At 39.3% G+C, this 24894-nt stretch overlaps 1 protein-coding gene across 3 annotated transcripts; it reads right to left on the bottom strand.

Annotated features, from left to right (window-relative positions):
- Positions 1-7: 7 nt before the first annotated feature.
- Positions 8-24434, bottom strand: LOC116440726 (plasminogen-like). 3 transcript variants are annotated; one of them, XM_032101809.1, is made up of 19 exons: positions 24325-24434; positions 20974-21109; positions 18510-18616; positions 14747-14861; positions 13758-13897; positions 13046-13166; positions 12805-12923; positions 11777-11939; positions 11054-11184; positions 10134-10299; positions 9216-9382; positions 8168-8316; positions 6586-6679; positions 4917-5037; positions 4118-4192; positions 3641-3781; positions 2461-2567; positions 1479-1624; positions 8-696 (listed from the first exon to the last, which is right to left on the bottom strand). In XM_032101809.1, exons 1-19 carry the CDS (start codon positions 24371-24373, stop codon positions 535-537), a joined length of 2409 nt encoding a protein of 802 aa, XP_031957700.1. In that variant the 5' UTR covers positions 24374-24434; the 3' UTR covers positions 8-534. The 3 variants fall into 3 exon arrangements, 2 of the variants coding, with proteins under 2 accessions (XP_031957700.1, XP_031957701.1); XM_032101810.1 differs by having other exon boundaries at positions 13046-13163; XR_004238746.1 differs by lacking the exon at positions 8-696 and adding an exon at positions 1827-2332 and having other exon boundaries at positions 1546-1624.
- Positions 24435-24894: the final 460 nt, after the last annotated feature.

Below are 24894 nucleotides of genomic sequence, written 5' to 3'. Positions count from 1 at the left end.
AAACGTGTTTCCTTCTTTTTTTTCCCCATCCCATGTGTTTAATGCTATCAGATATATCTAATAAAACTTTACAGGCATATAAGACATGCACTGTGAGATTCTTCTTTGGTTTGTAGCATCAAATTGGTAAGAGGTTCAGAAAACTCATAGAAAATGAAAAGTGTTCTCATTTCTTCATATGTTGGAAGCATGACATCTTGCAAATGATGACCTTAGAAGAAAATGTCATTGTAGAATCTAATATAAGATTAAAATGCAGGTGTCCAGTTACAGTTAAGGTTGGGATTTTTGACATGTATTTCAGAGCTGGGTAGGTCTACTGTCAGACATAGAAAACCACAGAACATATAGAAAGAGGGTAACAGATGGTCAGTTGGGCTTCTTGGTAATGACTATTGATTTATAGCAATTTAAAATGGATGATCATATTTATTTTGCTTTCTTACGAATGATTGTAGCTTTAATATTGCACTTGGAATCTTGTACTTCTGATGTGCATTCTGCTTTCCAGGAGAGGGCAGTCCATACCCAGGATCAGTTGCTTTCCATCACAGTTTTAATCCAAGGAATATAGTTGGAGACTCGAACATAAACACCAGGTTTCATGGGTTGGGCACAGCCAAGGCCCCAAGAGGTGACTCCATGCTGGACAAATTTACCTTGGTCCAGACAGACTAGAGGTCCTCCACTGTCCCCCTAAACAGAGAAAGAACAGGATGATTCCTTCTTGGACAGACCCATGTGGCCTTCTCACAGGAGGCACAGAAACAGAAGTACCTCCTACATGCGAAGGACACAGAAGTTATGAGGAAACACTGGAATTCTAGTAAGGTAAGAGTTCTCTATCCATGTTGTTGAACACTTTTGTAAAGTCACTTTTTCATGTCACCCAGGCATTACATTTATTTTTGAAGTAAGTGGATTTATTGAGAAAGAATCTGATTGCCCTTATTAACTTAAACTGTGCTTCCTCACTCGGTCTCTTTTCTGAGATCCTCTTGGGTTCCTATTGTTACTAGATGATCCAGTGGCATTGATACTTGGAAATTCATAGTTCCTTTGGCCCTCATTTTGCCTGCATGGCAGGCTCCACTGCATCCTTCCTCGACTGCTAACTGAGATGTTGTTAACTGAGCTACCTTGGACACTTGAGATAGTCTGGCTGAGGCAAGAAAAGGGGCCTGGGGAAAAAAAATCAGACCTTTTGTCATTCTAAGTTGGCTTCCATACACCTGACTTGTGCACCTGTGTGTTACCATGTGCTCTGTAGTTCAGGCTTATCTGAAAAACTGTCCCACTTCCCAGCAGCAGCCAAGGGAGCAAGAAAAGAGCAGAATATATGGGCATTTTTCAGCTCAGATACCACATGGTGTGGTAACATCCTGAGGATAATTCTGGGCCTCTAAAGACCAAAAAGCAATGCCTTATTTGATTTGAATGTGCTTACAACCAACTTTCACGCTCACAGACTTTCTTACCTGGCAGGTATCTGTGCCACCATGAATATTCCCAGCACAGAGTTCATGATTGTTGACTCTACCATTCAAAAATTCAGGGCGGTTGCATATTTTATTCTCAATTACAGGAAAGCCAGTTTCTTTTAAGTAGCCATCACCACGAGTACCTTTGCAAATAAAAATGAAACCAAAAAAGAATGACAAAGGTAATTACCATATTCACAAAACACAAATGTCAGGATATAGATAAGCAGTAAAATCAGTGTAGTGTGCACTGTGCATACACTTCACAGGTACAATATAAAGATATACCAAAATCAGTAAGCATTATCAATATTATGGTATTTATTATCACCCTACACCACCCACCATTGACCTTCCTGCTCTCACAGTAGATCCATGTGGATCCAGTACCCACGGATACTTGTGGGAGTCATTCCCAAGCCATTTTATTTCTCTGTATCTGAGTTTTCTGTGGAAGAAATTAGGTAGAAAGTAAACAGTTGAAAATGACATGATGGGCAAGGAGGCAGAGAAGGTACCGATGCACCTCTCCACAGAGACAGAGTGGGAGGTTTGAAGATGAGGATTTTGTTTGTGTGAGATGTGAACCAGGCTGGTTGGGAGAAAGAATCATTCAAGAGAATGAGCAAACTCACATTTATGTGATTGGGAAATCAGCTAAATCTAGAAAAACTTTCCATCCAACTGGGCAAAAGCCCATTTTAGGGAAAAGCATATGGACTGAGAGAGAAGTGACTCCTTAGCTCTGCTTGTCCTCTTGTAGCATCTATTTAGAAGGTTTCAGTTTACATGGCATTGAATGATTTAGCAGAATCCTTGTCAGAGAGAGATAGTGGAAAGACCGGCAGCACCTGATGAATTTTGATGAAATAAGTTTTTCATCAGTAGCTTGTGTGGGGCACAAAGAGACTCTACTTTGAGTACAAGTATATACCAGTCTCCAAACATGGAGCTTTTAAATGGGTTAATGCTGTCTCACCTTTTGTATCCCCCCATCCCGTCACATAGCACTCCTCTCTTCCTCCTAACACAGAGTTTTCTTTTGGTAAACAAACTGGGATTACATGATTATTAATGACTGCTGGTCTGAAATGAACAAACAGGAACAAGCATTAGCACAATTATATTTAATAGTACCTTCAGGATTCTAAACAGACCTTACACGTATTCAGCCTCTTATCATTTAAATCCTTAGTTTCAGTTAAGGTTTTTTTCTGATGTGCAAAATTGCTTTTAGGCTCTAAACCCTCAGAAAGTGATACACAAAAGGGAAAAGCCTGAAATGGAGAATGACATAAAAAGGAACAACATTAAGCCAGGAGAATGCTTTGACTTAGGCTAATGCATAGCCAACAGAACCTAGTTAAAAAACTACTACAAAGGGTATGAATCAGTGGCATTTAACACCTGGATGTTAGCTTGCTCTGTCTGCATCCAGTCTGATTATAAATCACTTTCTGTCAGGACACTTAGCACACAGCAGAACCATCTGACTTGCCTTTGGGTGCAGCTAAAGCTCACTTACAAGGCCACATTTTTATGCTGACCCTGCATGTGTTTTGGATGTGCACTGCAGCCACAGCAGTGGAAGCCCAAGCACCACACATTCACATCTGCTTGCAGCTGCACGGACAAATTCCTTTTCATTGCACAGTTCCACTGAGAGCATTTCTGATGAATGAGAACAGATGCAAGAAGGGCCATACTGAGTATTACATCAAACTCTTTGCCTGCCCACTGGCCAGACCTGCTGGAAGAAGAAATCTCCACACCAAAGCATGGAAACAGCATGGAGTGACATCATGCTAATACTGCAGATTTCCATCATTACCTTATCAAGGTAGAAGCATGTAGAAACACAGACTGAAAGCTCCTCTAGGCATTACCTCCTCCTATTCTGCTGCCACTGCCTCACCTTCCAGCAGCTGACACCCAGTGCATTTCCAGCCTGGGTAACTGTCCCTAGCACTCCTCTCCTCCCAAGGCAGCCTTTCCCTTTCTGAAATCCTGGAGCTTTTGCAGAAAAGGAAGAAAGAGAGGGTCTCAAATCACTAACTGAACAAAGAGTGTGCAGAAACACTCGTTTCTACAACACCAGCAAACACTTTTTAGTCATTTTGTCCCACCAGAACGAAGGAATGCTTCAGGTGAAAGGGTACCTCCTCAATTTGAGCAGAGCAATATCTGCTCTGCGTGGCTCCTTGAACAACTTCTCTACATCACGGATTTGTACTGATGGCTCTGTTGCTACTTCTTTGTGTAATCCAAGGTATACTTTATATGCAGCTGGTCGTGAGGACCTATTGGAAATGATTGCACATGGTGAGCTGATGAATACACAACCAGGACATAGACCACCTACAATATTATTGGGCACCTTGTTCTAGCAAAGCCAGATAGCCAGCTTTGGAGTGAACTTAATCCCTTACAATGGCACATGAAATCAAATTGGCAGAAGTTATCACTGTCACTCCGTTTTGCAGTCAAAACTCAGCTTTAATGAATGACAAATAGACTTGGCTCAATTCTCAGCTGTTTGCAACCAGCTCGGGTTGGTTATTGGGTGTCTTTTGTTTCTCCTGTGATTTTCTATCTAGTGTAAGAAGTTGGTGGTGCAGACTGTAACAGATACTTACTTTTCTAAGCAGTGGGCGGCAGTAAGAACCCATTGAGGATCTATCAGAGTTCCTCCACAGAAATGCAAGCCAAAACTGTAATAGAGCAAAAAGGGCAGTGGTTTAAGATGGGGAAGTTAATCCCACTGTATTTATTGGGTAATATTTCTAACATGTGTGCCTTTAAAAACTAAAGATATTATTTCCACAATTTCATTAAGAAATGTTTTGCTTTCCTTGTATAATGTTTCTTAAAATGACAGTAGGGTTCTGCGGACATTTTTATGAGGCCTTACATGAAAACACCTAGATCTTCGTTTTTAGTCAGCATTTCTATTACTGGAAAACCCCATGTGCAGTGAGGTTCACTTTTTTAGAGATTCTGATTTTTCTAGCTCTAATCACAGCCATAAAGCTCTGCAACTGGTCTTGATTCCTAGTTTTATTAATAATTTTGCCAGTAGAATCAAATACTTACATGGAAGCACTGATCAAGGGGTGTACTAGCCATAGTGTTGCTTTTATTCATTGGAATCTGATTCTATTGTAGAATATAGTGAGAGATTTAAAGTCATTCTGCCTTCTACTGAAAATGTTTTTGAAATTAACAATTTTATTGATCTTCTCATTGTGTGTCACAAATTAGAGAGTTCTTGGTTGTCTAAATGACCTTCTTTAAGAATAGCACATACAATGCTTAGCCTTGAGCTATTTTAAAATTAAAATCAAGTTTAGAATGCTTAAACCACATACTGTAACATCCTATGAGAGGCAACGTTTCCTTGCATGTCGAGTCTAATGTAATGGGGAATAACCATACCTGGTACGGAGACTGATCTGCCAGGGCCAGGAGTGTGGATGTGAAATACACCCTGCAACAATCCTTTGAGCACACAATTTTGGTCTGAACTTGGATTTTCCACATTCATACTGAGGAGGAGCTTCAGAATAAGAAAAAAAAAATCACTTTAAGGAACTTTAGCAATTTGATTTACATTCACTATGAACTCACTAAACTCGCAGGTGAACCTGTTGCATTTGTCACTTCAGCTTCTGACTCTCTTCAAGTAATTCAATACCATACATCAAGTATATTTTGTTAGGTTATCTTCATCTGGAACACCTTAAAATGCCTAGTAATTTTTTTTTTCACATACAGGTCTCAGTGGTCAACAAATTACATGAGTAGCTCTACAGTCAGATAGAAAAAAAGAAACCCAAACCAAAATAAAACAAAAACAGAAGGGGAAGGAGAAGAAAAGAGAGAGAAAGAAGAAATAAATTCTCTCAACATTCTTAAATGGACTCTTATGGACATCAGCAGTGCAGAAGCTGCACTGGCAGATGTTTTAAACTAATCTTGGTGGTACAGCAGGTGAAATTCTATCACTGTCTCTAAGAACAAAATTTTGTTAACTTTTATCTCAGGATCATTTGGCACTTCAGATGTCTCTGAGTTATTAAAAAAGGTAGTTCTTACTTCGCCTTGGTAAACTGACTCTTATCAACACAGAATTTAGAATTTTGTCAACAAAAAGAGCTAACTAATGTAATTAAAGGCAAAAGCCACATTTCCTCTGTTCTTTAGATGAACATCTCAACAAAAAACCAGTATTAATTTAAAGAAGAAATGGATCATCAAAATTGAATACAATAGTCATGTGAAAATGTAATTTTTTTGCTTAAGAGTCCCAGCCCAACACGTTCACTACAGTACTACTTTCACAGCTACAGTGTGTATAGAAAAACTTTATTTTTTTTGTTTGCTCCATTTTTGGGTTTTGATCTGAGCACATTTTCTTCTGCTCACCTATTAGAGGATAAAGCAGCAAGAAAGTCACCCTTCTCTTGAGAGCTACCTCTCTTCCTTAGCATAGTTTTTGTTGTTGATGGACATAAAAGGACTGGAAACCAAAATGTTATAAAATTTTATCATTGTATACTTTGTTGCACCACCTCATTCAGAGTATGGCTTGATTACAACTAACAAAGACAAAGGGCATCTTGTTGAATATTTAGGGTCAGATGCACTTTGCAGACATCAGACATGGTACAATATCAGAGGAGGGACAATCTGGTTATCATCCAGAGCAGAACCAGAGACACATGAGCAGGGAGTGCAAAAATTTTGCATGGATAAGAGCATGCCTTGTTCAGCAAGGCCACACACAGAGTTATGCCAGGAGATTAGGCAAGAGCAGGGAAAATTTCTGCTGGAACGGCCCATTTTGAAACACATGGCAAAACCCCATGAGCTTTAGTGGGCTCCCTATCTTGGGGCTTTCAAGGAAGACCAATTTTAAGACTTCAGACAGAGACCTTGAACATCACTTCCCAAGAGCCTTAATTTCTAATCTAAAGCTATTGCACGTAGATCAGTCTTCCAGACTAATCACCAATTATTCTCCAGTTGTTATAAAAAGGTACAGGAAAGGGAGCCACTAGTCTTTAAGGGAAAGGGAGACACTAGTCTTTAAAGGAATAATTACGGCACTTGGGAATGTCACAGTACTCCCAGGCTTTTCTCGGGTCTGTTGTGTAGCACCAAGGTCCATTCACATCTCCATCAGGATTCCTGCAATACTGTAACAAAGAATAAAGACACCAGCTATTAACCAGGAAATAAAAAGCCAACCAATTAAAGTTTCCAAATAAAATAAAATTAAATTTGGGAAATATTTTTTAAATTTCCTTCTTTACAAGTGATTTCCAAATCCTTTTGTCAAAATTTGTTTCATTTTTCCATTTGGTCAGTGAGTTTAGAAAAGGATAATAAAAATCAGACTTCTTCAACTGTCTTCAGACAGCAAGCTTCTCTAGGGCAACCTTGGATCTCTAAGGTCTCAAAAAGTAGGAGACCTTGACCTTGGATGAAGCTTTCTAAAGCACAGAAAAGATCTTCTCCTGCTTTCACTGCAGTTAATAGGAGCAGTAGGATCAGTCCTGAGGTCTTTTCACATCCACTCTGGCTGCATGACTCGGGGACAAGTGAGTATTGTGTAAGCTGTTCTTGCACAGCCTGGTGGTCTCCGTGGTGATGCAGGGCTGCAGTGTTCACCCTCATGTGGGTGCTGGTTAGCTGAATTGCTCTCTAGATTTTTCCTGGGCATAGTGATCTCTGCTCAGCACAGAGATAGCACAGAGAACACCTCACACAACTGTGTGCTACCAGGTATCTTTTCTAATTCCCTTCCCTATCCTGAAATATATCCCAGGTCTTAGAAAAAAGGAGAAAATATTTGCTACCAAGAGCCCCTGACAAATGCAAGAACCAAGAATTTATGGCAGGCAGCTTTTTAGATGGAGTTTCCCCAGTCTGAGCTGGAATTCAATACGGAGTATGTGATTCCATCAAAGAATTGACTAAAGCAAGTTCTAAAGTCATCCACCTGGTAAAAAAGTATTCAGGCTGGCAGCATCAAACAAGCTCTTCTTATCACATACAAAGCTTGTGACAAATTAGGCAAATACTGTATATGGGATATTACAAGTCTAAAGAACTGGTGATGAGTACATTTGTAAGGACTAGGGAGATGAAGGTTAGAAAGGGAGATTGTCTTACAGGATGGTCAGGTACATTCAGGGCTATCCCTGAATAACGGGCTGCGGCAGAAGCTGGAGGGCTGAGGGGGAGCTACTAGAGGATAGGGGGGCTACAATCCATCAGCTTTATATCTCAAGGGACTTGCACTGAACATAGGATTCATCACCATCTCACCTGTCCCTGGTATTACTGAAACCTAAGACCCCAGGTATTCTTCCTGTCAGAGGAGACAGAGATGCTGCACACAGACCAACTCTGGTTAGTCCTTGGTAGTGGGGAGAAGAAAGTACCCATCTGAAGCCCCTTGGCTGTCCTGCAGAAGCATTCAATAGAGCTTCTGGGCATCTCTGTGTCCCACAGAAGTACAGATTGGTCATGCCAGCAAGAATTATCACAATCAGGTTTTTAGACTGGACTGAGGAAGAGAAATTAATTAACAAAGACCTGTCACAAAATGCTTGCTGAGGGACCCTGAAAAAGACAGGCAAAGCTCAATGACAACAAGTATTGAATGAACAGTTGTTTACATTTTTATCCAGGCCTGCTCTTGGATGAGTTGTGGGAGTGAAATAGTCGTGGCTATGAGGTCTCTGAGAACTCCACTCTTGACAAGTCCTGCCCCTTGCAGTTTTTGCCACTGTGCCACGGTAGTCTACACCATTTTCATTAATGCAGTCTGTGAAAAGTGAAGAAAAGGAAATGGTTGTTAGCTGTGAGCTATTGGGCCACATTTGTACTTGGTGAAGCAGAGAGAAATTTGAGGAAATACTACTACAGTTTGCAAGTCCTACACAATATGTAGACAAGGAAAGAAGAGCAACATAGTGTCAATGATGACTAATGATGACATTTTAATTTCCTTGTATTTTAAGAGTTTTATTTATGATCACAAAAGTCATAAATCAAAGAAGCCTACATTCAGTTGATCCTTCATAACTCCAGAAATCAGGAATACAATGACCGTACACTCACATAAAGTGTTTCCCTTGCAGACACTGATATCTGTCCATTGCCCCATTTTACAGTAGGTAACAAGCAGTAACACGTGCTCAGTCAAAATTATTAACCTTCTAACCAGAGAAACGTGTCATAGCAAAAAAAAAAAAAAACCCAAACATGAAAGCTGCAGTACTCTAACCATCTACTGCATAACAAAGTTGCATCTGAACTGAATCAAAGAAAAGCCAGCTGTCCTCTGATGGGAAATGGAACCCTGGAAATATCAATGCATGGCACAGGAAGAGACTTTTTGGAGCAGTTGCCAGCAAAATGCCATCACTGCTGCATTTTCTGTCATTGCTAGTTGCCCTCCCACAGTAGTGTGGTGACTGGTAGCCATCCTCTTCCTCGAGTTTCCAAAATTGTCAGATGTAGCAGGTAGAAGATGTGATATTAGTCTAAAATCTAATGCAGAAACCCCACTATAAAATGAAGAGACTGGATACAATACTATATTAAATTCTGTATTCATTTAGAGTTTCCTGTATTTCATGCTCATTAAATTCTTGAAGATGCTTCCATAAAAACCAGCTTCCTGGTTATGAGCATTTCTGGGGAAGCTGAAAGTATTCTCACCAGGGCTTGTTTCCAGTGTTGTCTGAGGAGGCTGAGGTACAGTCTGTAGCCCTTGGCCATCACACTTCTTCAGGGCACAATACTCCCACCTCACGCTGGGGTCGGTGGTGTAGCACCATGGACGGCTGTCGGCGTCTGGGTTTCTGCAGTAATTTTGGCTCAGGCCCCTACAAATGCAAACATATTATATTCCTATCCATGCCACTGCTCTGGGGAGAGCTCAAAAGAACATTTTAGAAAGCAGATCTGCTATGGAGTCATATATCATTTATTATGTGCATTCTGTCATGGCCACTTGAAATCATTTTGGCAGCAGAAAGAAATCAGGATACATATAGCGAATATTTAAATACGCCAAATAGTTATTCACTGACTAACACTTATAGTAGAATAAAATTTTAAAATCCAGAGAAGTAAATTCCTACATTTATAGCAAAAATATTATTTATTTTCTTTTTCAAATGCAGTAATAGCTTTTAAAAAGGAATAGTTTTTTGCATTTTGCAAAAAATGAATGATAAATATTAGGAATAAGAAAACAACCTATCCCTTCCTCAAAGCTCTAATGACTTGCAGACTAGGAAGCAAAGAATTAAACTCATGAATAAATTAATGTATAGAAACGGTTCATTTCAGCATAAGGGAAAATTTATGTCAACTATTAATTGCTTTAGAAGCAATGCAGAAACACACAGTTAATTAGTCTAAAGTATAATAGTGACAACTGTGGTTTCTTTCAAGATTAGGTTGATAAAAAACATTTCCATGATAAAAAAGGAAGAAAAGGAAGGGATTATTTTTATCAAGTACACTCCCTTCCCATCTTTATAATCACCGTTGTGCAATGATGATGCAAATCAAAACAAGTTCACGAATGATCATTGCCCAATGAAACCTGGAAATGGGAAACACACATACGCATTTGGGAAGTTCTCTGCTGTTTTGTTGTGCCGGTGAGGCGACATTGAGCTCCAGGCTTGACATTTCTTTCCCGTGAGAGTGAAAGAAGCTGTACCACGATAAGTCACCCCATTGCCCTGATAGCACTCCTCAGTAACTTGAGCCTGCTCAGGCACATCAACAGCTGTAGTGAATAACAGAAACCAATCTCTTGCATCTTAATACTTTGACATTTATACTTGAGCATAGAAAGACAACAGAAAACAACAAGCTGGAGTGTTTCATTGACCACCACAGCACGCTCTCTGTAACAGAATCCTTCTCAGACAGTAGATCAAAAGGAAGATTTCAAAGGATGTTTGCAAAAATTTAATGATATGCTATGAAAGCACTTGTACGCCAATTTTGCTGTCATGCATGCAGATTTATTTCGGCTCACAAGCCAAATAGTTAACATATGGATCAAAATTTTTTCAGGATAGCGGCCTGGCTGTGTCTTTGCCATGGACATATGTGTGGAACAAGACTACCTTGTGTAAGGAGAATTTCCTTCTCCTTGTTTTCTATGGAGTCTTGGTTCAGTGCTCTTAAATTATCTTAGGTTTTGCTTCAGATTTAGTTTTTAAGGAACTGGCATGTAAAGCTAACTAACTTTTCCATGGAGCATTTAAAATTTTAGAAGTGGAGGTAACCACCACTTGGCAAAATGAAAAGACATCTGTTACTGCAATATTTCCTGATCTGAGTCGATAGCTGACTTAAAACCTTCTACACTTAGCCACCAGACTGAATATACCAGCCTGGGCTCCACATCAGACCCAGGAGTTCAACCAGACATGGCAATGCTGACAGTTATAGCAGCAATGCAACTGAGTCACACAAGGTTTTTCAAAATAAAGCATGATGAGCCTTCACTTTCAGTTGTCTCCTGTTCTTACCGGGGGCCTCTGGCTTGGTACTGTCACAGGAGGGGATGTTGCAATATTCCCACCGGGCGGTTGCGTTGGTGGTGTAACACCATGGCCTCTGCTCACCATCGGGATTTCTGCAGTAGTTTTCATCTAGGCTCCTAAAACAGAAAACTTGACTGATAAAAGTCTCTCATGGAAATCTATTAAAGGTTATGAACAAAAGGAGAATCTGTTGCTGCCTAGTTTACTGTTGCATTTACTGGTAGGTAACTGTGGCTCTCATTTATTGATGCCATCTATTACATGAAAAATTGCAATTCACTGGTGTTTCCAATGTGCTAAACCAGGCACTCGCTTGACTGATGGATGAATTAAGAGATTGTAGTACTTTGAGGCCAAAAACAGCACAGTAGAAAGAACTAGGGTGAAAGAATCTAGCCCCAAGCAAATATTATAATTGTACCTTTCTTACTCCACATGGTTTCATCTGAGCAACCGTACAGTAAAAGAATGAAATGAGGACGGAAAAATTCAATCAAGCAGAGCTTGAAAGTCAGAAGAGGAGACACCAGTATTCAAGAACAAAGAAGTCAATTAAAAAAATGTACAAAAAAATGGAAAATATTAGATCCAGCAGGTGATGAATGCTGGTGTAACTGAAGAACTTTGCAATATAGATGAAGAAAACTGAAGTAATTTTGAGACTTGGTATTTCTCCTGGACACTGAATAAGAGAGGGGTTTCACTTACTGGCAGGGATAGTTTTCAGGAGTGCGTGCGTGTCTGTGGGGAGATTGAGAATTCCAGTGCTGACAGGTATTTCCCGATTCAGTAACAGATATTGTGCCTCGATAGTCTTCTCCTCTTCCTGAGAGACACTGACGCCCTGGTGCAGGAGGTGGGGGGGGTGTTGCTGTTACAGAAAAAGGAACTCAAATTAAACAGTGCCTTCTAGATAAAGTAAAAAACTAAACCAACAAACCACTCTGAACTTAATAATTAAGTGGGCATTTTAGATTTCTTTGCAGGTAAGTTCTAAATGTCAAAATATTTGAAAAGTCCGAAAGGCAGAGAAAGATCTAAAGATATCTTTCTTAACTTTTTTTTCTCCCATTTTAACTTCTTCACAAGCAGTCAGGCTGCCAAAAAGGCATTTGCATGTGCCCCTTTACAGCAGCCAGGATACAATACAGGATACAAAAGTCTGCATATGGAAATGCTAACAGCCTCATCAGAACAGAGCTGGAAAGTGAGCAAGTGGTAATACTGTGAAGAAAACCGGGGTGAAAGTGTCAGGCCCATCACTGATACATACACTTGCAGGTGTAAAATAGACATACTCTAACTGGTGAGAGACAGCAAGGATGAGGTCTGGTGAGAAGTCCCAAGGAAAAGTATAATGGCAAGGACAGGCCTTTAGGGGAAAAGGAAACTGAAAAGGTGGAGAATTGATTTGGAAGAGCGAAACAAAAGCCAAAGTATTTTCAGGAAGAGTGAAACTGCTTGGCATCAAAAGAGGAACATCAGAAGGAACACCAGAAATGCCTGGTCATAGAAAAACGCATCAAGGAAGGGAGACGTGCTCCAGACAAAACCATTAGAAATGCCTATGACAGAAATGTCTAGCCTCAATAAAGCTATCAGAGATTCATTTCAAAATGATTAATTATTTTCTTTGAGATAAAATTCAGCTGTCTTTTATACTTTTCTTTATCTGTTCTGTTTGTTCTAGATTCTTGAACCATTCTGACTGGAAGAAGTCTAAAAGTCAGACTCACTGCAGCGAGGAATGTCACAATATTCCCAGCGTTTAGTTGGACTGGTAGTGAAACACCAGGGCCGAGGTTCACCATCGGGATTACGACAATAATTATTCTTCAGATCCTTCTCTGGAAAACTGAACCGGAAAAATAAGTTTTAAGATACATTACTAACAGCCATAACAATTATCCTGTCCGGTGCAGGGTGGTCTTCAGCCCACCGCGGATGAGAAATAGACCATCACAGAACCTGACTTACTTTTCCGGGAGGTATCCATGAGAGTGAGGTTGCTGGGAGTCCCAGCGCTGGCACTCAAGCCCAGACACCGTTGTTGCAACTACTCCATGGTAGTTTTCTCCACTGCAGTGCATGCACTCTACTGTAAGAACAAGGCAGAATAAGGACAAGAGAGACAGAAAGCCTCTGATGAACCGCTCCGTAAACACTCCCAAACACTTCATCTCACATGAAGCTCCAGAGCCTGATCAGAGCACAAGGCTGAAGTACAGTCATTTTTTTGGCAAAGCAAATCCTTGGTGAGATGACTTTAACTAGTTGATAACATTTCTAGTATTCCATTAAAAAACCCAAATCAACATTATAGACGACAGGTTTTAAAAGAGCTAAATTGAATCTACTAAGATATAATTTAAAACCTGTGCTTTGCTGCTGTCACATTTTATTGAGTTTTGCACTAGCAACTGTCATTTGGTTCAATTCTAAGTTTAAGATATGTGAATACACCCATATGCCATGTTTTATCTAGGGAGAATAAAAGACTTTGTACAGCTGTTTTCAGGGTCTTTTGATATCTTCCTTGCTGATGTTGAAAATGTTTTGGAAAGTTTCATGTTGAACTAAATTCAAGTTTGAAACAAATGCTCAATTGAAAATAAAAGTATCTGAATAACTTCACATTCTTGAACACATCTTGCAAAAACAGAAAAGAAGTCAGTATGTGTATCCTGACCTTCACACTCAGGGATGTTACAGTAGTCAAATCTGGTATCAGGATCTGTTGTGTAACACCAGGGTCCCTTTTCATCCTCGTCAGGATTTCTGCAGTAGTTTTCCTCCAGTCCTGCATTGGGATACTTTTCAGGTGTGTAACTGCAACAGAATTAAATGGGATTACAGAATAAGGGAAGTGTCCCAGCTGTTCAGACGAGGACTCTAAGAATGAAATCTTTATCTGAGGACCATTTTGTAGATGTTGGTCTTTAGAGGGCTCCTAATTGTTACTGTATGCCATTGCTGAAACATTAGAAGTGCTGCAGCGATAGACTTCAGGAAGTATGGTGCCTCTAAGGCCAGTCATGCCTCTAATACTTGCATTTACTTTAGTTATTGGTTTCCAGCAGTTATTGCTCAGTCAAGGTACCGTGTAGCCTGTAGTGAACTGTTTTCCTCTGGATGTGTTCCCTGGGAGATGCAATGAGAACATACTTGCTGAAATGTGAGAGTCCTCTGTAACCTGAATGCTATAACTTTTGAATAGAATGTTACTAAATAAACCGAGTCAGGTATTTTTTATTAAATACAAGAAATACTGCCTTGTTAATTGTGGATTCACTGATAAAATGAAGCACATCTATCTCATCTGCCACATGTTACACCTTTGGCCAAGAGAAGTTCTTGCTCTGGTGAGATTACTGAAAAAATCTGATTTCAGAAGAACCAGAGGTGTCCCTGTCTAGTGCTTTGCTCATGTAAAGAGCATAAAATTTAAATGGGGCTGCCAAGGCTTACAATGTCTCTATTAATCATAGTCTCACTTGGAGAGCACCACTTGGAGGTCTCTGAATTACAACTGAGATTAGAGAATGATATTATTTTAGATAGGTGTAGAAAAATAATTTATTAGAAGACTTTTAACACCAAACAAGTTGCTTACAAGACTAATTAGCCTATATGTATGGCTTGACAAAATTTCAGAAAAACATATAAACAGATACTTACTTTGGTTTATGTGGGTCATTATCAGCCCACTTCTGGCACTTCACACCTTTCTGAGTCCTGGCTTCTGTTCCTCTGTAATCCACTCCTTTTCCCTCCTTGCATTCTAGAAGATAAACTGAAATATGTGCTTAATCAGGATCATGACATATTGATTGGATTCTAACATGTACAAAATCCATTTTCATACTAACACACTTACATATATTTGATCATATTTTGACTTTCTTATGTTCTCAAAGCTAGACAGTTCACATTGTAAAAACCTACTAGTTAGCTGATGTCTAAGTTGACTTAATTAGGACTGAAAAATGTATGTGAAAGAAAAAAAAGTTCCACACCAGAATTCCAGACAAGTAAGTGTAACACAATCTAGTTATTTTGGGAACACACCATGGTAGATTTAAATAATAAAATATGCTTTTAACATTTACATAGATACTACAGCAAAATAGAAACACATTCTCTTTTTCTTACTTCCTATGACATTATTATAGTTATGCACAGTAATACTTTAAATCTTTAAAGACAGTCCCTGAATTCAGTTGAAGACAAGAAGACAGTTTCACAGATGCACAAATAGACTATTTTACCAGTTTAAATAAGCCATTTTTTAAAGTTCATTTAAATTCCGATGACATTTTTTCATTAAAGTTCACCATGTAATGAATGAGATTTAATTAATTTATGATATGATGAAACAATGATTTTTTGCTGTTCAAAATAAAATGGATAGTTGGTTGAATGTGTATATTATATATATCTTTGCACTCTTATATTTTGGAACTTAATAGTACTTCCATGAATAATAGAAAAATAAGGACTGAATGAATTAGCGATTAAATCCTGTCTCTGTATAAGACAAAGGATTTTAATTTTAATGCTGATGAAATCTGGGGTTAGTAAGCTTAAAACATAAAATTGTTTTAAATGAATAATAATTAAATTAAAGGAGAACTGAAAGCTCAGTGTTGCAATTTTTTTCCCAGGAGGTGGGAGCAACCATAACCCCACTGAAGCCCCTAAGATTTCCTAGCAGACCTGGGCAATCACCCTTCCCAGCACAGAACTTGTGACTGCAAGGGCAGAGATGGCTTGCAAGGGGCATCTCTTCCAAGGCACAGCTGAAGGAACTCAGATCTTGGCATATTCCCTCAGAGCTTCTGTGTCTGCAGTTCAGGGACAGTCACTGTCAGGCAACGTGTCCTCTGTCTTGAAAACTAAGTAGGAAACTCATTTAACATTTCCCTAGAGAAGCAACCTCTCTTTTAGGTTGTGAGCTTGTTTGTCTCAGTGTCTTTAAGTAGTGTCCAAACCGAGTACTTGTAGAGATGCAGTTTTGATAGTTTTTCTCAGCACCAAAGTTGTAACAAAGCTGACATACAAGCAGAAGATTAAGAGAAATCTGGAGAAATAATGCCATTTTACACAGATCTGTCTTGCCCAAAGTGAGAAGGACTAATACTTGAATCCAAAGTATGGTTCAGCTTTTCTGAGGGCTGATAGTTTAGACCTGAATTCACAGATGTACCTTTAGGCATGCTTTTATTTCAGTGTATGTATAGAGTTTACTCTAGAAACTTTAGCTGGAAGCCATTTGGATCCCTCAAACAATTTCGCAATAAAATAACATTAAACCCCTCAATTACTGAACATTGAATCAGTCAAGTGCTGACTCTTTTGTTTGTGTAAACTTTTGACCGTTTATATAACCTTTAGGGCTTTTTCTTTCTGATGACAAATGACTAACTTTGATCCCCAAACTCAACCCGTGTCCCTGGGATTAACTATTTCCAAACAGATATGTAGGTAACAATTCCCAAATGCGACTTTAATTCTTATTACTTTTACTATAAGTCAGAGAAGATTAACCTTCTCTTTTATAGCACATACTATAGAAAAAATAACTTCTGAAACTGTCTGTTTTGTACTAATTTTCATCCTTTTCTTTGAATGCAAGGATAAAAAGCAACTAGGTCTCATTGAGTAATTGCATTGACTGAAAAAATTACTGCAAATAAAAAGATGAACAACACAGAAACCTTCTGACACATACACAATAGGCTGTGTTTTTGATATTTATGATACCAAGGTCCGTCTTTTGGTTTCTGTAGGTAGAGGTGCAATTTTTGGAAATTTTGGTTATGTCAAACAACAGTTTTTAACACTTTTAGTGGTGTGGGTCTGTTATTTCAAGAAACTAAAACGCATGCCTATGGCCTCAAAAGATGTAACAAAACCTCAATGAGTATTGCAGGACCAGGTTCTACCCTCAGTAAATCCAAGGGATGACTCAATAATAAACCAAAATCACAGTCTAGGTCCTGATCACCATAAGCAAAACCAATACGATTATTTACATATAACTCATTCAGTCTTTTAGCTTTGTTAGTTGCTAATTGATTCACTCAGTTTTCCTTCTACATAGGAACTGCAGAAGAATTTTTAGCATTACTTAGATGTGATTTATGGAAATTCCCACCTCCTTCTGTGTATAATAAAAGAGCTAATGTTCTAAACATTAAATTACCTACAGAAAAAATGCAGCTTGACATAGGCTTCAGAAAACATCAGGTTGAAAAGGACCCTCAGTGGTCTTTGGTCCATAGCCCCAGAAAGAGCACATTCAGGTTCAAAGGTGGATGAGACTGCTCAGAGCTGTGTACAGTCAGTATCCGCAAGGGGAACGCTCCACGGCCTCTCTGGGAAATGTGGCCCAGTGCTTACCCACCTTTCTGTGGAAAATGACTTCCTAATATCCTAACAATGTCTGAACAAAATCTCATTTGGATGTTCAGCTGCAATCCAGCTAGTAGTTCAACAGATAGTTGAACTACTATCTAAAATCTCCTTGCAGCTGCTATAGACACAGCATTGTCCTATTCCACAGGAAGGGATAAGGGCAGGTCGACAGAGAAGTAAAGATGCAGTTCTCCAGAGCTCATGGGTATTTACGGTCAAGTTATTATGATTCTTGCCTCTTGCTTGGAAACTGGCCCATCAAAACAACTTCATGATTCTCAGCAGCTGAGAACCTGCTTCATCTTAGCTTTTGATGCACCTTTCTTTGTTGAAGGACACCAAAGCCTTGAGATAACATAGTTTCCAATTTCTGAATATTTTCAAATGCATTAATATTTTTTTCAATCTTAAAACTCAGCAAATGGTCAAAGATAGTGTTTATGAAGTCATTTAACACAGAACAGAAGTAATTCTATTCAGAGTTTACCACATTATCTTTTATCTGAATGATCCCTAAGGAGATCTTTTCTCTTTTCTATATTACTAAAGTCAGGGAACAGGACAATTAAATTTATGTTACATTAAAAAATAAACCACATTCCTTCTTTCCTGTATATAGCAAGAGCTCCATGCTCGATAATGTAGTTCAAAAATAGTCTTAAAACCCAATTGTTTCCTTCCATTATCACCAATAAGGTGATAATATTTGAAACAGGATAAAAAATTGGATAGCTGCCCTTTCTCAGAGACATACTTTGTATTTTCAGAAATCATTAGAGACCATTTCTGTCAAATAATCCTCATCTATTACAAAAATATTAATAAATAAAATATGTACAAAAGGAGAATACAAAAATTCACCATGTCAATTAATTATGCCATAAAAATAAGAATAGGATAAAAATGCCACCAATTGGCACCAACTGAAGAGTACAAACATCATATAGCAATATACAAATATTATAAAAATAGATCCTTTTTATCTGAAGCACAGTCCAATAATATAAAAAAGACATAGACATACTTCTTTTTTCGTAAAGAACTGCATTTGCTCTTCTGAATATCATTGCTGTTTTGGTGTTCTCAGTCAATGTTAAACACTGTTGGTCTTTACTGGTAAATAAGAAGGCCCTGTTGAAATTAAAAGGAGAGAGCAATGTAAGAAACAATGGCTGGATAGATGCTTATTTTCCTGAAAACATTTTTGAGTATTCAGTTGTCATTTTATCAAGCACTACAGTTCAGTGATATTTAAGACTGAGAAACTGAGCTCACATTTTCAGTGGTGATTTTCACTTCTAAGCGTTCATATCAAACTTAGGTTGAAATGGAGCAACAAGAACAAATTATAACAAGGGACAAAAGATTTATAACCTGCTAGACGTTCAAGAGATCATGCTGAAGGGGATATATGCACAAGGCACCTTGATCTTATTTCAGAAATATTAGTGGTCATTCGAGGAGTGGGACATTCCACAGTATGCAGCAGTTAGCAAGGAGCAGGTAAAACACAGGCCAGGACCTTAAATTATTTTGTGGTAACTGTTCTGCATCTTTGTACATGAAGCAGTGCAAGCACTTTTTAAGACACAGCCTTCTGTCTTTTCAGCAAGTGCCTACACTGTAAGCTGCAAAACTGAAGCAGATGGTGTAGCCTTTACAAGAGCATCCAAGGAAACCTTCTGACAGGCTAAGCAATTCCTACAGCTGGCTTTTCTGAACTAGGAAAAGAGCAATAGCAGCATGGCATTCAGTGGGTAGATCCACACCAGGAAAGGAAATACTGACAAAGCATATTCTGCAGCCCTGTGACCAGGTGGCATGGCCCCAGTGGGCCTGTGCTTGTAAATTCACACAGCCTCTTCCTAAAGGTGCACGATCACATCCGGACTCATTGCTGGCAACCATATCCATGAGTGGTCTGGAGAGTGCTGCCTGTCCTGGGCCAAAACTACACCAGGGCTGCTGCCCCCAGTTAAGCCAATTAAGCTGTCAGTAATGTTAAATTTGTAAGTAGGGAAGTAACTAAGGAGCTCAGCCCAATCCACCTCTAAGGTGGGATAACATGTCTGAAGTATTGATCCGAACAGGTTGGTCTGAAGCGTTAATGTGAGGATGCTGCAGTGCTGGCCTGGTCTTGAGCTCTGCCTTTCTTTCCTCAGATCCTTCCTGCCAGATAGCACCTGTTCTAGCTTGATTGTAATAGATCTCACATAATTAATGTTAATAACTGATATTATTCCAGTGAAAGGTAATGGTAGGCTTAGACCCCAGGACAGAGGCTAAGGAATGATACAGTGTCTGAATACGCCTCAAAAGGAAACATTAATTCCCTGAAAACTGTAAATGTATAATCTGAATATATAGACTTGACCTCTCTGCCTTCCTCCCTACACTCCTGAACCACATGCTACTGAAGCTCTGCCCTCTTTGTGGTTTTCAGAGCGAAGCTGGCTCAAAGGTAATTGGTGGTACTTCACACTCTCAGCAAACCCCTGTAATCCTTCAGGGTTACACCTTTTTAAAGTAAGTCCCATTTTCCCTTTTGAGTTAAAACACAAAGTTACAAAACACATTTAAGAAGCCAGCACCACTGTATCCCTGCCTTGAATAAAAGCATTAAGTAGAACCAAGTACTTGAAACAACACTGCAGACAATCACTCTGCTGAGTTCCAAAAGGTGTGCTGCAGAAGTGGTAGATCAAGATCTTCTGAAGACTGGAAGAGAAAACCCCTCTGCCCCATGTGTGCAGATTGCCTCCCACCACAGTAAGGGACCTCTCTCCTCACTGCCCCAGTTTGCTGCTATACTGCTGGAGCTCAATGGGCTCTGAGGCGTTGGTGCAGGAGATCCAGAAGCCCTAGGCTCAGAGCAGTAGGCTCCACTGGGGCAGAAGCCTGAGCAAAGAACAGTGGTACAGACTCATCAACACATTTCATGCTTTCTAGCCCCTTGAGCCTGGTTAATGCAAGTGCAGAGAGAGGGCTTGGCTGAAAGTAGGGTTTAGGATCATGGAGGTTTAGGTGGCCGTCTCTTTCTCAGAGTAAGTAGAAATTACCTAAGTGCAAATTCTAGTAAAATTCAGAATAATGGATTTATCCGCAAGATAGCCAATGCAATGAACATAAGCAATGCCATTATTGCTGTCCTAAATTCCCAAGAAATTAATTGTGATTCCTTGTTGCAGGAGTGCAAGAGTCTTGATAAAACCATGTTCAGTTGGTTTGCAGCGTGTCAAGCTGTGCATCAAGATATTGTAAACTTTTTCAATAATAATTCAACATAACTTTCTTAATTTCTCTATTTCTTCTGTCTTCACCTATATGTCCCAGGCATTCTGTTTCTACACATTTTTTGTTTTTACAGCAAACCTCAAACCCACACATAGTCATAAGGAAACACTTGAAAGTTCAGACTGCTGATAAAAAAGGCATATTGTTCCATCACTTGCAAGGAAAGATGCATGTGGGAACCAGTAAAAAATTACCTGCAAGCAAACTTTTCCTCATTTTCACATTTCTCCGCACATTCTTCTTCACTATTTGCTCTATAAGCCTGCTTCATTGGGTTCAGCAACCAAGCTCCCTCTGTTCTCACATAGCGGTCTAGGATGCCTCCTTGCACTAAAGGGAAAAGAGAGAAAAAGGAGTGAAAATGGGAATGACAATTTGATTTATTTGAAACCCTCATGTTAAATTCCTTATCACCTAGTCATGTAACATGATCATTTAATTGCTGCAATAATTGGGTTAATGGTGACAAAATATGGGTAAATCTAAAATGCCTTCCTGGTATGATAAAAGGTAGCATCACTGAAAACCCAGTGTAAGGCAGGACAGAGAAATGGCTTAGACAGTGCTTTGTATCATACTGAAAGTCATAACAAGTAACACAAACCTACGGTATAAAGTGATGGGAGCACAGAAGACAACCCAAGGAGGAAAAACAGTGAGGTGTTTCAGAAAGAAAATACTGGCCATGCATACTTTGGAGAAAGGGGACCGATGGGACTCAAGAAAGATGTGAAATAATGTTTGTCCATTGCTGTTCCTCTATCCACATGGAACGACTTCATATTTATCAGCCACCTCTTCTCAAAGGCTCCTATGCTTGCATGAAACAAACCATCCTCAGTCACTGGGGTTGTCAGATGTTCAGTTTGCCATTTTCGTAATAACCCTGTACTGAATTTACTTAATAATCAAGGTAGCAGGTGTTGCCCTCCATTGCAATGAATTAACACACAACACTAAACTGGTAAATAAATTCACCTAACAACCTCTGGGCTACAGCTGCGTGTCAAACACAGAGGATACTACAAAGTACAGCTATGTTTAATGGTAAACTCAAAAAATGTTCAAGAACAGTCCTCCTTGTAAAGGACTTTTTCATTTAGTATTTTCCTGTTACAGCTCTGCAATCTCTGAATTAGTGCACAGCACTGACTTCCATGACTTCTAGCTGCAGGGTCATGGAGTTGCACAAGTCCTGTGATTTTTACAGTTTCTTTATCAGAGGAGCATATGACTCTTCTGATGAACATTTGGCTCTGGGAGCTACCTGTTCTGTATGGTTTCAACCCCAAACAGACACCCTGGCCCCTGGTCATTGCAGGACATCTCGGTCCTGCTCTGTGTTTTTGTGCCTGGCCTTATGCAATTGCTGAATAAAAGGCAGACAGGGGATGAACCAGACCATGACTGGCATCTCAGGAATAGCAGCCGTGCTGCAGAGAGGAGCTTCTTCACTTTCTCTGACCCCTCTCTGTCTCAGCCATGGCCCAATGCCAGCAGGAGGGACAAAAAGCCTCCTTGTCCCACACAGACCCATGGCCTGTGACCGGGAGCTTCACTGAGTTGTTCAGTGGTGTCTTTCCAGCTGAGAAAGGCAACAGCTCCTGCCTTTCCTGAGTAACTCTCTTTAGTGTAAAGCAGGCTCTTATGCATCCTGGTATTTAATAACCTGAGAGGTAGCTCAGCCTGCCATCGGGTATTTTCTTGAAGATCATTTTGCATCTACAAGTTGAAGATGATAAAACAGGGATAAAAGCCAAATTGTGCTTCCTCTCATACAATTGCAAAAGCAGAGAAGTTCCTGCAGGGGTTTTTCTGCATGTAGACTAGGGAAGAGTTCATCCCTAAGGGTTGACAGTTACTTTAACAGTATGCATGGAAGAAAAGGATAGCTGCTGGAAAAGAAAAGAATAAGTGAAAAAAAATACAATGAAATTTCATGTGGCAGGCAGAGGAATCACAGATTCCACTAGTTATTTCAAAACAAAAACATTGAGACGAAATGAGTTTTGAGAGAAAACATTAAACTAGGTTAAGACAATGTCATAGGGATGCTGCAATGCTCTCCACAAGGAAAAGAAAAACAAGTAAAGAATTCCTACTATGGTGCAGCTTCCATGCAAACTTAATTCTGTTCTGTTTTGACATTTTGCAATAATATCGTCATTAATATTACAGCATTTTATTTTAGAAATATTGACAGGGTCAAATTAACCTGGGTCATAAAAATATTTTCCCCCTTTTCTGTTCTATTTATGTGGCATGGCATAATACTTTAAGAAATAAGAAAGGAAAATATGCAATCGGAATAAAAATGCAGTAAATTTTCTAGCTACCATTTTCCCTATATCTATGGTATTTTACAGTCGCAGAAAGATGTATAACTATCTTATTCAGAAATGCGAATATTTACTACCATTTGATAAAGGATTTGCAAACAAAAGTATAGTATTTCAGATAAAAGCCCAAATAGTATATTTTTCTCCTCCATATAAAATCCTTACTTAATTGAGAAAGGTATTTGATTTGACTGAGGCTGTTCATTTGCAAAAACAATGCTTAAAAACTAGAATTTAAACTAGGATAAAAATTCTTAGCATTAAATAACAGGGGTTTTTTTATGCTGGGGCATGTCTCTAATATTTCCAGCTAAAATCTACCCATACTTTTCCTAACTTCATTTTTATGTTTTAAAACTACACATGAAAAATGTTTATTTTATTGCATCTTTATATATGCATTAGCACACTCATAAGTGTGTTTTTTACTGCAATCATAGCATACTGTGAGGTTATACAGACGGCTGCAAGAAGATATGTGGTCTGAATCTCATAGTTCATTGGACTTTAAGGTTTTTAGGACAGATAATACTCATATATATGAAACCCATACAAATATATCTAAAGAATCCTATTCAGTTCTTATGGGTTAAAAACTTTTTTGCACCATCTTCCACAAAAATATCTTTTCATACCAAAAATATTGCAGAAACTAACGCTGATCAGATTTGGTCTCCCTATCACATGGAATGAAAAATCTACTTGTGGTTATGAAAAAGACTGAAACTGCAGTGTGTAGAACAAGCTTTCCCTTCCTTTGTATTCTGTTTTGCACAAGCATTAACAAATTTTAAAGCAATCAAAATAAGGATCACAGTAGCTGGCAGTAACATAGAAAAAATCCCCAAACCTAAGATAAAAGGCCGCTGAAACCAGAGAGAGCCATGCCTTTGTACAAGCCTTTGACAGGCAGCTTCCCAAGGGTCCCCCCATCTCTGGCCATGGGAAATGTTTGCTGGGAGCCATTAGGTGCCCATGCAGACACTAAGGCTGCTGCTTTTCTGGTGTCTCTAATGAACACAACCCTGGAGCAAGCACTGCCCTCCCTCCATTCAGCAGCAGCTCTTGCTGGCGAGCAAGCCCCAAATCCATCATCGTCCCGGGAAGTTGTGACGCAGGGATTTGGGGACCTACCTTCACCACATGGAGCTTGTAAGTGTTTGGCCCCAGTCTGACCTAGGCAAGAAGAAGGCAAAGGACTCTTACCTGAGCTGAGAAAGAACAGAAGGAGAAAGGCAGCTTTGCTAATCCCCATTCTGGCCCAGCCGGGGGGTGCTGGAAGTTGTGTGTGTCGGTGCTCAAAGTTTTATTGACTCGCACTGGAGTGAGGCAGCATCAAACAAACAAGGCAGGAGGATTAAGTTAATCATTCCCCCATGCTGTTCCCCCCTTGCTGTGGTGGGGCCATTCAAACAACCTTGAATTGGATGGATTACCAAATCAGATTCAATCATTTCTACTGGATGCTATTAAATGTGAAGGCACTTTCTTGTTTTACAGGATGTGTTTTGTTCTAAAATGGTTAGGTCTTTCTCTAGAGAGAGAAAAGAGAGGAAAGACAGGAATAGTGTTGCTGGAAAGCATGGGAAATCATGTGTCCAGGATCTGAATATCCCTTGACACTAGAGTCCCAATAGTAAATTCAGCCATGAATACCCGTATTGATTTATAAGGAGCGACTTCTATTTAATCTCATGGTAAGCATGATTATAAGATTCAGATAATATTAACTCTGTAAAATAGTTTAATCTTACTTCTTTATTAAAGAATTCCTTT

The sequence above is a fragment of the Corvus moneduloides genome, chromosome 3 (genome assembly GCF_009650955.1).
Source record: "Corvus moneduloides isolate bCorMon1 chromosome 3, bCorMon1.pri, whole genome shotgun sequence".
NCBI lineage: Eukaryota > Metazoa > Chordata > Aves > Passeriformes > Corvidae > Corvus > Corvus moneduloides.
The sequence above is the reverse complement of the archived record's forward strand: the minus strand, read 5'-3'. Positions and strand labels throughout refer to the sequence as shown.

What these genes read in the sequence shown, in the direction of transcription:
- LOC116440726 (XM_032101809.1), bottom strand. Translation starts at nt 24,373, where the DNA reads ATGGGGATTAGCAAAGCTGCCTTTCTCCTTCTGTTCTTTCTCAGCTCA. An exon ending in GAGGAAAAGTTTGCTTGCAG is followed by an intron (nt 18,617 to 20,973) that starts GTAATTTTTTAC and finishes TAATTTCAACAG; the next exon opens with GGCCTTCTTATTTACCAGTA. An exon ending in AATGACCCACATAAACCAAA is followed by an intron (nt 13,898 to 14,746) that starts GTAAGTATCTGT and finishes ATTCTGTTGCAG; the next exon opens with TTACACACCTGAAAAGTATC.